Raw genomic sequence first — 16,864 nt, 5'->3', positions numbered from 1 at the left:
ACACACACACACACACACACACACACACACACACACACACACACACAGTAATTTTCCACAGCCAAGATCACACAGAACCAGAAAATGATCAACCAGAACACAGCTGACCACCACTGCTTGCTATGCATACATCTTGTCCCACGTTTATTTCTTCCCGATATAACCTCCCAGCTATTACCAGCTTTTAGAATGCTAGTCCCCTGTTCCTCCTTTTTGGAAATATTGGATGTCTTTTATTTAATTGGACTCTTGGAGCTGTGAGTAGCTAAGCCTGGTCTGTTGAGACCCTAACTCAGGCCTAATGAACAACATAAACTAGGGCCATCTAGGAAGAGGGAACCTCATTTGAAGAATCCCTCCATCAGACTGACCTCTGGGCCATTTTCTTGATTACTGCTTGATATGGGAGAGCTCAGACCACTATGGGCAGTGCACATAGTCTTAGCTTGTGTAAGAAATGAGCAAGCCATGGAGGGCCAGCCAGGAACCACTGTTCAAGTGGTTCTGCTTCAGTTCCTGCCCTGAGTTTTTGTTCTGCCCTCCCTTCATAATGGATTGTAGACCATATGAAATAAACCCTTCAGATTTTGTTCTTTAAAGATTTTTTAAAATGTATATGTTTGTGCACCTGCATAAGTATATCTGTGCACCACCTGCATGCAGGTGTCCACATGAGATCAAAGGAAGGCATAGGGTTCTCTGGAACTGGAGTTATAGTTAGTTGTAAGCCACCATGTGGGTAATGGGAATTGAACCTAAGTCCTCTGTAACAGCAGCAGATGCTCTTAACTGAGCGATCTCGCCTTCAGCCTTACAAAACTTTTATTTTAAAAATCCTTTTTTAGCTAGGTGGTGGTGGTGCATGCCTTTGATCCCAGCACTCAAGAGGCGGAGTTCGAAGCCAGCCTGGGCTTTAGAGCTAGTTCCAGAACAGCCAAGACTACAAAAAAACCTCTTTTTTTTGTTTGTTTTGTGTTTATTTTTTTAAAGATAAAAAATTTAACATTCAAAAAGGTAACACCATTCATGCATTTATTAATTTATTCAGCAATTACTTTACACACCAGCCTACTTTCAGTACTGAAGTTGTAGGAAAATACAGACCTTTCATGAGACTAGGTTTATGTGATAATGAAAGTTCATTATTAATAAAATTCAACAGTGTTTGCAAAGCTGTACTTCCCACACTGGCTTGTACTTGAACTGTGGCTAGTCCAAACTGAGATGTTCATTAAGTGTAGAATCACACTAGACTTCAAATAATGAGTACAAAAATATGTAAAATAAGTAATTTTTAATATGACATGTTCATATTAATTTTTTTACATATGGGGATAACTTTAAGAATTTGAATCACTGTCTCACACTTTCTCACCAGGTCTCATTACATAGTTCAATCCTCAAACTTGCTTTGTAACCTTAAATAATCTCTAACTTACAATCCTCCTGCCCTAACCTCCTGAGTGCTAGCATTAGCACGTGCACCCTGTACTCTGCTCTTTTTAGGTAACTTTAAATTGTACATACAGCCAAAGTTTTTATTTGTATTGTATATATATATTAGGCAGCTCAGTCTAAAGATGGAGCTTATTTTCATGGAGTGAAGATTTAATCCCCCCTCCCTTTTTTTTTTTTTTTCTAGACAGGGTTTCTCTGTGTAGTCTTGGCCATCCTAGACTCACTTGGTAGATCAGGCTTGCCTCAAACTCATGGAGATCTGCCTGCCTCTGCCTCCCTAGTTCTGGGATTGCAGGAATCCACCATCGCACCTGGCTTTAATTTACTTTATTACATATTACTCTTTTTGTTTTTTAACTGTTTTACATTTACTTTGTATGAGGAGGTTTGTGTATCATAGCACACTTGTGAAGATCAGAGAACAACTTGGAATTCTGTTCTCTCTTTACAGCATGGAGTCTCAGGAGTCAAACTCGGCTTGTAAGGCTTGGTGGCAGACACCTCTACCCACTGGGCCATCTGGCCAACCCTTGATATGGTTCTTGATATTCTTAGACCAAAACTTAAACCGTGTTACTAGCATGCGATTAAAACTTAATTGCATGTGAGTTTGAAGGGAACTAGAACTGTTTGGAAGAATCTGATTATTTTTCTTGTTGTTTTGTTCCCTCCATGTCTCTTCTGTCTGAACCCTGGTGACTGGCTCCACAAAATAGTACGGTAAGAAAATTGTGGGCACTTGTGGGCTTTCTGCCTTAATAGGGTTAGAGACGACAGACATGTTGGGTGGCTGTCTGACCCCCTCTCCTACATGGCAAGCTGTAGGTGAAACACATTTCTGGGCCTGCCTGTGTGGCCCACACTCTGCTGTGTGTAGAAAGGAGCCTGCAGTACTTCGGTAACAGTAGTCAGCTCAGAACTTGGCAGCCGATGAAAAGGAAAGAGGCAGAGAGAGAAGGAACAGACTGAGGTGGTCTTCCTGCAGCAGGGAGCTTGTTCCCATAGTTTGCTTTCCAGACACAGACAGATTCCACACCGTGCTGCTTGTTTCTGTTTCATCTTTTCATAGCTTCAATAAAAACAGCAAAGTAAAAGCATTTTTCCCAAGTAACTAATAAATACTAATCACAAAATTCCTGATTTTTCTATAAATTGATAACAATTTCTGGCAGCCTAGACAAGACACATAGAACAGAGAAGAAAGAATTAAAATTTTGTCCCATATAGAAAATATGCATTACAAGCTTTCTGTATTAAAATAATTTTTGCCTTATATGTGTAGACCAGGTTGACTTATTATCATCTATCAGTTCCTTTCTTCCTTCCTTCTCTCCCTCATTTAAGACAGGGTCTCACTAAGCAACCTCAGCTGGTCCGTGGCTTGATATGTAGACCAGGCTAGCCTCAAACTAATAGAGATCCCCTTGCCTCTGCCTCCCAAAGCTGGGACTAATGGTGTGTACTGCCATACCTGACTATGTTGACCTGAATTCACCATCTTCTTCCTGTAGATGTCAGAGTGCTGGGATTTAGAGGCATGTACCATCACACCCAGCACCCTTTGTGGTTTTAGGGAACATGTTTAAATGTAGCTCAGTGCTATGGTTCTGTATGTGTTTCTTAGCTTTCAGAATTCCGTGTCATATACCGGAAAACTTACTATTCTTAAATTTGCTATCATTTAACTATAAATCCTTCAGGCTTCCTTCCAGGTGGCTTCAGATCTATGCTATTGTCTATCCCTACTTTGGCAGAAGGCAGGTTATACCTGGTGGTAGGTAGATAGTCAGGGCTGGTAAGACCCTCTTAGAATAACCCTCCAGGCTTTGTTATAAACTTTGCATAATAAAGTAGAAATCAAGATAATCATACAGTGCAGAGTACTGGAAAGAAACTAATAGGAGAGAGATAGATTCAGTGGAGAAAGATGGGAGGAAAATGAAGATTACTATGGAGCAGTAGAGTTGAAAATGAAGCAACATCCAATAAAAAGAAAGATAGGAATAAAAGTCAATAGGTTAAACAGGAAATAAGTATGTATGCTTACAACTTTCTGGGGATATGGGAAAAATGAAAGTATAATGACTTGTTGAAATACAAGAATGAAGATGTAAGCAGTGAGCAGTTTACTTAGATAACACAGTTTGATGGCAAGAAGACCAGTTACTCTGCACAGAATCTTAGATCAATGCCTAAACTATGGAGATTATAACTCTCGTTAAGTTGGGCAGTTCTTATCATGCTGGCTGAATAACTTTTAGCGTAGTTGTTCAAATCATGAGCCCCAGAACTTCTCTTTGAACTTGCTAGGTTAACTTTTCAACATATTCTCTTACCATACCAAATGCAGTCCTAAATTATTTTTCTCTTATTGTGCTTTTTCCAACTTCCTGCAGGAGTTTTTAGATAGTGATGGCACCAACTCAAAGTAAAGTCTAGAAATGTATTTCACAGTCTGTATTCATCAAAATCACCATGACAAGCGGAAGTCCAGTGAAGGCCATTTTACTATTTGCTCTTTCAAACTCTATGCAAACAATTCTAATTCGGTTGACAAAAACCATTGGCTTAATACATTTTTGCCTCAGAAATTAAAATAAATTAGACATGGCTGCTATTAAACAGCTTAATTTGGTTACTTAAATTTGGATAGTTTTAGAATGGAAAATGATTTACGTTTTTATATTACTTCAAAAGTATTTTCAGAAAATCTTAATTTCTTAGTGTATGTGACTCTGGCTGTAGATTTCCAAGTTCATGCATAGGCTAAAAGATATTTCTTCACTTGGGCTGAAGAGATTGCTCAGCAGTTAAAAGCAGGTCTTGTTCTTGCAGAGGACCTGAGTCTGGTTCCCAGCACCATGGTGGGTGGCCCACAGCTACTTGTACCTAGTTTCCAGTGTATCTGATGTCCTCTTCTGAACTCCAACATTTAGACCTACAGATACCTGTACACACATAAACATGCACATAAGTTTTGAAACATCTTTCAAGCCAAGCATGGTTATGTTCACTTTTAATCCCGGCAGAAGCAGATTGAGTTGCTGTCAGCCTGGTCTACATAAGTTCCAGGGTAGCCAGCACTACATAGTGAGACCCTATCTCCAAAAACAACACAAAACAAAAAACAAAAGCTGTGTTGTGGTACAGCATGCCTTTGATCCCAGCACTTTGGGAGGCACAGCAGGTGGATCTCTGAGTCTGAGTCAAGCCTTGTCTACAGAGTAAGTTCCAGGAGAGCCAGCACTACACAGAGAAAAACAAACAAACAAAACAAAACAAAAAATAGCAATCTTTAAAAAAAAGTATCATTGCCTTAGAAAAAGTGTCCAATTTAAGCTCTGCATTTTTCTAATAGCTAACTTATTGAAATCTCGGGGGCAAACATTTGCATAGATTTAAACATGTAGACAATGGTTCTTACACGGTTTTGTGTAAGAACAGATGAGGTAAGAAGTCAGTATCATTTTTCAGTCCTCTAACTGGATAATTGGAGATTCCTTGTAATGTGTGGAAATTAGTGAGAAGCATGAATAAACACCAAATCCTTCTTAGTTCTGGGCTCACCTTGAAAGAACTGACTCATGGGAAAACAATTAACAATCAAATTTCTGTATTAACCATGGAACTGTAACTCGGTTAACTTGAAGACATGAACATGAGGATTCATTTTCACATGTTTGTATTGATTAAAGTGGTGAAGCTGTTTATAGCTTTCACTCTAACTTTCCCTTCTTTCTTTCCATCTCATTTATTGCAGCACTTCTGGGGCCCTGTTGCCAACTGGGGTCTCCCCATTGCTGCTATCAATGACATGAAGAAATCTCCAGAGATTATCAGTGGGCGGATGACTTTCGGTAAGAACACATTGAAGAAAGGGAGGGCTACATGCTCCTGCATACATCTCGCCGCATGTTATGGCTGCTATTAGGAAGTCACATAAAGAATATAAGGGTGAGCTGGGTATGATGGCACACGCCTTTAATCTCAGCACTTAGGAAGCAGAAGCGGGGGGATCTCTGTGAGTTAGAGGCTAGCCTGGTCTACAAAGTGAGTCCAGGGCAGCCAAGGCTACACAGAAAAACTGTCTTGAAAAAAGAATTTAAGGGCATCAAAGAGTGCTACTTTCTCTCTCTGAAATAGGAGCAATTTGAAGATTTTGTGAAATGCGAAGATCATTTGGTTCAGATTTAGTATGCTCAGTCCAAGTATGAGAGGTGTTGTTGTTATTGTTGTTGTTTGAGACTGTCCTAATAGAACTCACTCTGAAGACCAGAATGGTTTAAACTCAGAGATCCACTTGCATCTGCCTCCCAAGTACTGGGACTAAAGTCCTGTGTCACCACTGCCCAGCTAAAATGTATGTTGTTTTAATTATCCTCATAGCCAACCAATTTTAATATAAACTTGATCTGGCAAGGTGTCATAAGCTTGCTTGAAACCCCAATATTTAAACATATAAATGAAGGAAAAAGTATAAGTAGCAATTCTTTCAAATGATTGATATAAAAAGTTCTAATATCCAGCAAAAGTGTCAAGAATTAATTTCCAGTTATTCTTGCTGTGATGCATATGTTCCTGATGTTCAAGTCATGAACAACAGCCATTTCAAGAGCTTCCCAGCCTTAGAAGCTTACCAGCGGTAGGTCTCATCTTGTAAGGTCACAGAGGTGGAAAAAGTTCTTTTTTCACTACTGCATTGGATTTTGTTTCTTCAGCCTGGTATCCAAGATATTCATGTTCTTTGTTTTCTTGTTTTTGCAGCCCTCTGTTGCTATTCTTTGACATTCATGAGATTTGCCTACAAAGTACAGCCTCGAAACTGGCTCCTGTTTGCATGCCATGTAACAAATGAAGTAGCTCAGCTCATTCAGGGAGGACGGCTTATCAACTATGAGTAAGCAAATTTTAATATGTTTTGAGGAATTATTGAGAAACGTGATTTTAAAAACAGATAAAAGTCAACATGAAGTAGGATGTGCCATTGTAGAAATGTGTCTTCTAAAGCCATGCAGAATTTCTGAGGCTGGCAAGGGAATTTGTTTCTCATTAAAATTGTCTCTAATTATTTCCAGGTTGAATAAGCGGGCATAGCAGTGCAAGGACCAGCTCTTGAAAGGGACAGTGCCTCAGCCACTGCTGCCAAGCCACAGATCACATCAGCATAAATGCTGAGGGGAAAACACGGAATGCTATGTTTAATAACCATGCCAACATTATAGAATAGCCGAGAGTCCCTAAACCAACTCTCTGCTGCCTTATCAACTAAAATTTATTTGTCTTCATCAAGAGTAGTTCAAAATATGCAACTTATTTTGAATGATGGTTTTATGTATAGCAATCTGTAGCAATGTGTATATTATCTATTGGGATTTGTGTAATAAAAATCTAAGGGAACAAATTTTATAACTACAAGCACTTAAGTACTCAAAATTCTTGACTTTTTCTTTAATGACTAAAGTGTATCCCTCAGTTGGTCACATGCCTATACATAAATTTCCAATGGTAACAAGTACCAGTGTTTTCCATAGTGTGTAATTCAGATCTGTAACTTAATGGCAATAAATGATTTAAATATTTGCTATTTGAGTGTAACTATATCTTGCTGTGTTGGTTAGGAAACTACAGAACTAAACATCTGAAAGAATAGTTTCAGAAGAAAATAGGACTTCCTGAGAACTATTGATGTGACCTGAGGAGCAAAGAGCTGGAAAGGGCAGAGGGGAAATTCCTTTTGAGAGAACTCCATCCCATTCACAATGGACATGCTTGAGTCATTATTTTCTCTCTTAGTTACCTCACAGTCTTCCGAAGCAAGTAGACTTTTTTTTTTTTTTTTTTTTTGTGGTGGTGGTGGTGGTGGTGGTGGTGGTGGTGGTGGTGGCAAGGGTAGGTTGGGGTGGATTGATGTTGGCTTAGAAGTGGCAATATGTGTGATAACCTGACAGAGCCAGAGCCCCCACTCTAGGCTTTCTGCTGCCAAGCTGCATCTACAGCCAATGCCCAGACAGCCCCAGTCACAGCTGTCATAGACTCCTTACACAGACACCCAAAGAGGCAGCATTGAGCGCCATGGACTATCTAATAATCTGTTATTTAATGATTTCTTCTGCTTTGTTTATTATATGAAGTGTAGTTACAGAATAACAACCATAGTCTTACTAGTTCTCTCTGACCCTCAGCAGTTCACCACCCACAAATTTTGAATGGATTTGAATCTTGCTCTTTCAACCTTTGGGGAAAGTTGTGATAAAGTCTTGAACACTGAGGAAAGAGGCCAAGATTTTTTACATTTCTATCATGAAGACTGCCCAGCTCCCCAAGGGTAACCATAGAGAGGCGTCCAGCTGAAAACAGCTATAGAGACCCAACAGTAGAACAACAGGTGAGAGCAAATCAATAATTCAATTATGGTTTCTCATGAAACCCAGATGGAAATAAAGATTCCTTTGCCAGTGAGGAGGCTTAGCATATGAAGGTACTTGCTATCAAGCCTGGAGACCTGAGTTTGGTTCCTGGAACACACATGGTAAAGAGAACTGGTTCCTGCAAATTGTTCATTACTTCCAAACTCAAGCCAGGTGAGTATGCATACACAAATAGGTAAAATAAGTAGAGGACATAAGAAGAAGAGATTTGTTTGGAAATGGTGACTACCAGCCTTGAGAAGCTCCATTATACTTCTTTATCCTGAGAATTGCCAAGCTTTGTCTTGGAGAGACCTGTGGAGGGCATTACCACGGCACTTTGATTCATTCTGGTCTGTTGATCAGAGAGTATGTGATGTCTAATCTCAAGATTTGGAACCCAGGTCCAACTTTGTCAGGACAGCTTATGTATATCAGAGAACAGGTAGGTAAACACTGTCAGAAGAGGGTGGCATGAAAGGACTCACCACAGAATAAAACTGGAAACTGAGCTGGGCTGACTTAAAACCTGACTAAAAGCCCAACGGTATAAACTTTAAAAATCACAAGTTACATTACCCCATGACTCTAAAATTAAGGGCTACAAATATCTGTAATTTCTGATAACAAAATGAGAGTCGTGACTAACTTCTAAGAGGATATTGATTCTAGTTGTCAAACTCAAGTGCCAAGTTGCTCTCACCTCCAGTGGCAATTTTCTTGTTCTGGGGCAGAGGTGACAATTGTGAAACTTTCCTGTACAACCGAGAATCTCCCGTCCATACAGTGGGAGTCCTGCCCTGTGTGTGTGGAGGGGACACAGGAGGAAATTGGAGAAATCAATAGCCTTTTGTTTCATAATTCTCTGACCTCAGCTGGTTTTTAGGTCACACTCAGTTGGTTTCTTCTGCCCCTTTTCACAGTGTATTCACAGTAGTTATTCAGAAACTTAAGCTAAGCACAGTTACTTTTGTTTTTTGACTCTGTTTCCACCTGAGGCTTCTTAGGTATTTTCTAGATCAGTGTGAGACGTTTACACACAGTAATAAGTGTGTATTAATAATAATTAGTAATAAGTGTGAACACAAGTTGGTACAAGACCTGGGGACACTGGCATTGCATCAGATTACTAAAGACATTGGCTTGCCTCAGAGAGGAGTTTACAGACAGTGATGAGAGCGTGAACACAGGCTGGCATACTTGGGGACACTGACATTGCACTGGATTACTAAAGACATTTCATAGCCTCAGTACAGTCACATGCGCGGGCCAGACAACTAGATCAAAGCATCACACGTGAAGGCCTAGAAACTGTGTCCAGCCTAGCAGGCTAGTGTCCTTGGGGACTGAGCGCCACAGACTAGAGGTCTATCAAGACTAGAGGAACCACCAAGGGTAGAAATCACTGACTTGGTTTTACTGTAAGGGCTGTTAAGGGAAGGACTCACAGGGTGTTGTCATAGTGGGTGGCTGTAACAAGACTGGATTGGCTGTTCCCAGACCTTTTCACTATGAAACCTGGACAGCTCACAGTTCAAACAATTTGGCCAACATTTCATGGCCTACTGGCAGCAAACCTCACTGTTCTTTGGTCTCCTGGTAGGGCACCCATTCTTCTCCAGTATGAGACGACTACTCATCTGAGGCCTAACTTTCTCAGCTACCAGTAAAAATTCTTGTCTAAACCACTAGTTCCATTAGTTCCTTTAGGGTAGTGGTTCTCAACTATCCTGAAGTACTTGTGTTTGACCCCTTAGGAGTTAAAAATCCTGCTTATCAGATATTTACATTACAATTTATAACAGTAACGGTATTACCTGCAGTTCCTGTCTGGCTGAATTTAATAAGAATCTATCCTTCCAGATAATCCTGGGCCACAGAACATCTCTCCAGGCTGGCACAACACCTGGGACTTTCTGTTCCCTGTCTGTTTACATGGACTCCTGTACATCAGGCCATGAGCAGACCTATAAAGAAGGAAAAAAGTAGCAATGGAGAAAGAGGAAGGAAGGAGAGAAAATAGAGATGGAGGAAAGGAGGCAGGAATAGATTAGTTGACTTGTCTGGCTTTGTGTGTGTGTATATATATATATGTATGTGTGTATGGGTTTTTTCTTTACATACTGCTTGAACGTGAGCACACCTCTTCACACATTGGCAGGCACTCTTCCAGCATCCTCAGCCAGGACTGAACCCATGTCTTTGCTCATGCTGGTTGGGGCTCTTCCATTGAGCCTGCGATCATTTAAACATTTTGGGTTTGCCATAAAACTCTTATTATTAAAGTTTGCTGCCATTGTGGCAAAATTGCGCCATTTTGTGGCATCACAAAATTTGAACTTTGACATGACCAACAAGAAATCACTGCTTACTCTGATAGTGTGGTAGGGAACATAAAATCTTCAAGAACACAGTCTCCTAGAATGTCCTTCCTGTCCAGACGACAGCCTGGGACAAAACCCTCATCTTTGTAAATCTCAACTCTTAGATTAAAGTAGTTTCAAGTAGATAGGAGAAGAGCAAAGATGAATAAGCAGAGGACTTTTATTTTTGCTTTCTGCTGATTATTCAGCAAGTGATTAACAAGTGGACTCTGATGTCCTTCATGGTTAAGTGGGGTGGAAGCAGGTGTGCTCCTGGCCCCTTGTCTCCTTCACTATTTGCAGGGAGATCTGTGGGGAGTGGGCAGGAGGCTTTGTGTCTTATCCTCAGCCACTGCCTACCCACATCCTTTAGAAAAAGGCTCTCCTGACAAAGGGTTGGTTAAACTGGGGGGTGGTCTTCTAGGCTCTTCGCCAGCTGTGCAACTCGCCAGCTGTGCAACTATGAGAAAGTTGTTAGCAAACTCCTTGGCCCTTTACCTTGTTCAAAAGAATAACATGGGAGGTGAGAATTTCAGTGAACTTGTGGGGTTACAATGATTTGCTTGTTTATTTGCACAAAAAAATATTTGTGGGACACCTACATCACATGACTGTGATAGAGTGTAGGAAGATGAAAACACAATGGGAATGATGCCATCTGAAACCCAGGGACTTGTCCTGCAGGAGAGTGCAGTGCTTCCTTTCTAGGGAAAAGTGCCAGACAGGGTTCCAGAGCTTTACCTCACTGCCCAAGCAGAAACCATAGTTCAAATTTACTTTCTAGGAAAGAATACAAAAAGGGTGACAGATTATACTGTATCCAGCAGAAATACCAGGCAGGTCTTGGGAAGATGGGTCCTGTATCCACTCTGCAGTAAAGCTTAGAAAATGGGCCAGATGTATTCAGAAGGCTATAGAGTGTCACTGGGCAGACAGTCTGGAAAACTGCACACAGCCCTTGGTTCACCTGGCTTTCACAGTTACTACAAACTACTAAATATTAAGAGAAATGCGATATTCATGTGCCACTAAGTCAGATGGTTTTCTTTTAACTTTAAAAACAAGCATGGCCAGGCGTGGTAGTGCATGCCTGTGATCCCAACACTCAGGAGGCAGAGGCCAGCCTGGCTTACAAAGTGAGTCTAGGACAGCCAGGGCTGCACAGAGAAACCTTGTCTCGAAAAACAAAAGAAAACAAAACAAAAATTATATGAGCTGGAGAGATGGCTCAGTAGTTAAGAGCACTGTCTGCTCTTCGAGCGGTCCTGAGTTCAATACCCAGCAACCACGTGGTGGCTCACAATCATGGATCTGATACCCTCTTCTGGCATGCAGGTGTACATGCAAACAGAGCACTCATATATGCAAAATGGTAAATAAATATATTTTTTAAAGTGTGTTTGTGTGAATGTGGGTATACCTGAGACATTGTGTGTTATTGGGTGTTAGTTCTTACCTTCCATCTTGTGTAAGAAGTGTCTCTTAGTGTTCACCACTGCCTATGTCATGCTAGGTAGCCTGTGAGCTTCCATCTTGCTGTAGGACTGATGCTACCATGACTTAGCTTTATGTATAGTTTATCATAGCTTTTTCTGCCTGTCCTTTGGCAATGAGCAGTAAATGAGAGGGTAGCAAGACCCTAGAAAGTAAGGGTTTTCTCATTGTAGGAGATGTAGGGAGAGAAGGGGAAAATGAGCAAGGCATAGGTACACCTCTGACCCTTGGCGTCCTTGTTCTTGTTCACATGCTCTTCTGAGACTACCTCTTGAATAAAAAGGTTTCAACCCCCTTTATCTTTCTGTGAGCTTCCCAGACCTTCAGCTGGGATCTTCAGTCCTTTGTTGAGACAGTGCGTTAGTAGGACCTGGGACTGCATCTACAGCCAGGCTCAGGGGTAGCTGGTGTCTGCAGGCCACTGTCAGGGGTGAGGTGTTGGATGTATATAAAAGCAGGCTTGCTTGCTTTCACCTTTCATCAGATCTTCAAAGACAATCAATAAACTTACGAAGAGCAATGACATCTTTTCCCTCTCTAGACCAGAGCTGAGTATGCAAGAACAAGTTAATTGATTAATCTCTGAAAGACAAGAAGACCCTGTTATTCTTTTTGTTGTTTGTTTGAGCCTAGGTCTCAGGCTAGCCTTGAACTCACTATGTTCAAGGCCAGAGAATGATGGTAAACTTTCAATCCTCCTATGTTCATGTCCTGAGTGCAGAGCTTATAAGCATGTGGCAACTGCACTTGGGTTTATACAGTGTTAGACATTGAACCTAGGGCCTAGTGCATGCCAGGCAAACACTGTCAACTGAGCTGTACCCTAGCCGAATTCTGCCATTCTTAATTAGGTCAAATTCGGTTGCCCTGACACACAATGACTGTAGCCTGTTTCCCTGGAAACCTGTAGTTGTAGAGATGCTATGTGAGGGCATTTTAATTCATCTATATAATAATGGTCACATTGCCATGAACTGATTACAATGTAAGCATAACCACAGGATTCAGGAAGTTACAGAAATAAATTTACTTCTGCTTTTTTAAGCAAGCCACAACCAAAACTTGGTAGTTGGCATAACAGTTTATAAAGTATCAATTAGTGAAAATTAATTTGTTTGCATGGACTAGCAAGTGAGTTTCACACAGGCCTCAACTGGACACTGATAGAGGGGCATCAGCCATGAGGCACAGCATGGCTGTGACTGCCACAGCTGCCACCACTATCTGCCATCAGAAAGGAACAGGAAAACACAGCTTATCATTAAGGCACTGAGTCCTTTCTTCTGGCTTTTCAGAGACAGGGTTTGGGGAAGGCATTTTTCTCTTGTGGTGGGTTTTGAGTTATGAAAACTGATCTCCCAGAAATCTGTAAAGGCTATAGGTAAGCACAGAAATGCTCTCTTTTTGGGTTGTTGTGCACCAACAAAGTACAAGAACTGATATTTTCTATAAGAGCTGATAGCACTTGCTCTTCAATACCTCAAATGCTTAGAAAATGGGAATGGAAGCTTGGCTCAAGATGCCCAGTGCCACACACAGCAAACTGCCAGCCTTTGGCAGCAGAATGGTGCTCCACAGGCACCATGGAGTAGTATTAACATCTGTCTTTGAGCCATGTTGAAACTCAGTTGTACCTTTTCAGGTCTCACTGGCCTTCAGAAAAAAGAGACCTACTGAAAGAGACTGAAGCCCTTTGCTTCACCAAGCCAGGGTCGATGGCCATATCCCTCTTGCTCCTCTCTCACCTTTGTTTTCATTTTTATACCAGAACATTAAAGGCCCCTTTCTACACCCAAGGCCTCTTAGGAATTCCTTTACTTCTGGGCCTCTTGCCAATTTGCCCTTTCAAGTCTATCACGTCATCTGTGTGTGGATGCTACATGCAATGGCAAACCCTATGACTCATTCTGACATAAGCCCCACCCTTCCCTCTGTACCCTCATCACGACACCACCTCCGTGGTGCCCAAGTGCTCAATCCCATGTGCAGAATCTGCTTGTTTCTCCCTTCTGTAGGCCAATCCCACCACAGCTTCTGTGGCCCTCTGGTCTCCCACCAGCACCCCGACAGACCACAGTACATCCATTTCTGGACCTCACATCCACCTTCCATGACTGAGCCCAAGTGAGCTTCCCAGAATGCAAACCTGCCTCTATCCTAAGCTCATAGCTCAGTGGTTCCCTGTGCCTCTTGTTGAGGACATACTCTGAAAAAGGTCTCAACGGCTCCCTCAGCAGCCTGACTCTGCCTTGCTCCTCTTTTACCCTAGTTCTCTTGATGCCAACAAAAGCCCATACACTTTGCCCTTCCACTCCAAATGTGCCTGCTCCTCCCTCTTCTGCCTCTTCCAAGCTGCTATCTCCTGGAGTGCCCCTACCACTCCTGTCCCAGGGACTCTGAGGCTCCACTGTCAGCATTGTTGTAGTGGTCCATTGTCTATTATAGGAGTCACATTTGGTGCTGTACATGATGTGGACTGTAACAAATGCATATTGCCATGTGTCTTAGGATTTCATTGCTGTGAAGAGGCACCATGACCATGGCAACTCTTACAAAGGAAAACATTTAATTGGGGCTAGCTTACAGTTCAGGGGTGTTATCCAATATCATCATGGCAGGAAGCATAGCAACATGCAGGCAGAGATGATGCTGGAGCAGTAGCTAGAGTGCTACATCTATACCTGCAGGTGGCAGGAAGAAACGGTGACACACTGACCAGGCTTGAGCTGAGACCTCAAGTCCTACCAACTAGTGGCACACCTCCTCCAATGAGGCCACACCTCCTAATAGTGCCACTCCCTATGGGCCTGGGGGCCATTTTTATGCAAACCACCACACCATGTATCAAGCATTGTATTATCCATAAGCAATTCCATCGCCCTAGGAGTCCTTTATGTTGCTTTGATTCATCCCAATCTCAGAAATCAGTAACTAGTTTTACCTTTTTTGGAATGTCACATGGCATCATGCAGTGTGGAGCCTTTCCACATGGTGCCTTTCTTTTGATGATATGTATTCAAGGGTTCCACGTCTTTTCATACCTAGATAGCTCTTGCCTTCTTTATTTAAAGATGGATCTTTTTAATGCAGCCCTGGGTGGACTTGGATTTGCTATATTGGTAGGACTGGTCTTGAACCCTCAGAGGCCAGTCTCTCTCCCAAGTGCTGGGATTAAAGGTATGTACCACCAAACCTGGTTTAAGTAGCCAGGAGCTTATCTCAGTGCCTTGGAAGGGCCTGTTTTCCAGAGGTCCAGCCTCTCCCTACTCAGAACCTTATCTTGTACCTGGGTTGCCTTGGGTTTAGAAAGTAAGGATTTCACTGCTACTGAAAACCCTGTGTTTGGGAGCAGAAAAAAATATAGAAGCTGGAAGTGTATCTAGTTTCTGGTCAATATACTAAAACAAGAAGAGAAACAGAAACCCAGATGTAAGTGATGAACCAGTGCCATGATGAAAAACACTAACATATGTTCGGCAGTTGGTTAGCGCCTGCCCTGTTCCAGGTGTTTTCAGACCCAGTTCTTGCTGTTTAGACCCTATATTTTCAAGAAAGTCACTGCAAACACTGAATTAGAGAACGCTGAGCCATTGTTTTTGAGAAGATGCAATTGGGCTCCTGAGAACCTCTGGTCATGTTTTTGTCAGCTGATCATTATGTAACCTTGCTTTCTTTCTGTTGTACTGGTCTGTTAAGGTTGGATGCCCAGCTGTTGTGCTCATGCCGAGTGAGGCTCCTCTGACTATCTAAAAAGGCACTTGGAGTCTAGGGAGGATAGATGGTCCTTGTCCCATCTAATAGTGGAAATCACTACCACCACCAAAGAAAGCACAGTAATGTGAAAACTGGGGCACCAAATAGGACCTAGAAGGAAAATTTGTTTACAATATGAACTGAAATAAGACAACTCACTGTGCTGGATCTCATCTAGGATAGTGGGTTTGAGGGATCCTAAGATACTCACCACTCTGACCCTGAACGTGAATGACCTGGGAAGTGCTACAAGAACTGACTGATTTGGAGCATTTACAAACCCAGACCCTTTAAGTGGTGAGGATGATTTCAGTGTTTTTCCATTTAGTCCCCTTAATTGCTCTGTAAGGAATGGATGTTATTTTTACTTTTTGTTTGTTTGTTTTAGAGACAAAGTTTCACTGTGTAGCTCTGGCTGTCCTGGAACTCACTCTGAAGACCAGGCTGCCCTTGAACTCAGAGATCCACCTGCCCCTACCTCCCAAATGCTGGGATTAAAGGTATGCCCCATTATTGCCCAGCTTATTTTCACATCTGAAGCCACAGTTTCTGGTGATTTATCACAAATCCTGAGGCTATAGAAGGAGGGCTGTACTCGTTTTATCAGCCCCCTCAGTGGATCGAATACATTCTGTGTAGCATTGTTCAGAAGACAGGTTTGGCTTCTAAGGTGTAAGAAGCAATAAAGTCTGTATGTCAGCCTTTTGTTTGTTTGTATGTATAGTTTTTCAAGACATGGTTTCTCTGTGTAGTCTTGGCTGTCTTGAAACTCACTTTGTAGACCAGACTGGCCTTGAACTCAGAGATCTGCCTGTCTCTGCCTCAGAAGTGCTGGTATTAAAGGTGTGCACCACCACCAATTGGTTCAGTCTTTTTTTTTTTTAAGGTTTGTTTATTTATGTATATTAGGGCTTTATTTGAATGACAGAAGAGGGCATTATATCCTATTATAGTTGATTGTGATCCTTGCTGGGACTCGAACTCAGGCTCTCTGAAAGAGTATCAGTGCTTTTAACTCCTGAGCCATCTTTGGTTTTAATAGTTACATTTTATTCTAAATAGTTAAATTTGCCAGGCAATACACACTTAAAAACATGTGTCTTGTTCAGGGTCTCTATTCTATACAAGATCTCATGCATAAGTGAACTTCTCAGTTTTAAGAATGACAGGGGGCTGGAGAGACAGCTCAGTGGTTAGGAGCGCTGGCTGCTTTTCTAGAGAATTCCCAGTTTCCCAGCACCCACAGAGTGGTTCACAACCTTCCCTAATTCTAGTTCCAGGGGACCTGATGCCTTCTTCTGATATCTATGGGCAGTGCTTGAATGTGGTGCACAGACACAAGGCAGGCTAAACATCCATACTCTGGAGAGATAGCTCAGCCATTAAGAG

General features: G+C 41.9%; 1 protein-coding gene across 2 annotated transcripts in view; it reads left to right on the top strand.

The window, feature by feature from the left end:
• The window catches only part of Mpc1 (mitochondrial pyruvate carrier 1), a 14,532-nt gene extending 7,490 nt beyond the window's left edge, over positions 1–7,042 (top strand). For both annotated transcript variants that reach the window (XM_055615892.1, XM_055615893.1), the window contains 3 exons: positions 5,219–5,315; positions 6,223–6,355; positions 6,534–7,042. In XM_055615892.1, coding sequence (XP_055471867.1) covers positions 5,273–5,315; positions 6,223–6,355; positions 6,534–6,552 — 195 coding nt within the window. In that variant the 5' untranslated portion in view covers positions 5,219–5,272 and the 3' untranslated portion in view covers positions 6,553–7,042. The remainder of the gene's footprint in view (positions 1–5,218; positions 5,316–6,222; positions 6,356–6,533) is intronic.
• The last annotated feature ends 9,822 nt before the right edge of the window (positions 7,043–16,864 follow it).

Source organism: Psammomys obesus, unplaced genomic scaffold (genome assembly GCF_907164565.1).
Source record: "Psammomys obesus unplaced genomic scaffold, mPsaObe1.curated_primary_1811, whole genome shotgun sequence".
NCBI lineage: Eukaryota > Metazoa > Chordata > Mammalia > Rodentia > Muridae > Psammomys > Psammomys obesus.
Note: the sequence above shows the minus strand (reverse complement) of the source record. Positions and strands in the feature narration are given on the sequence as shown.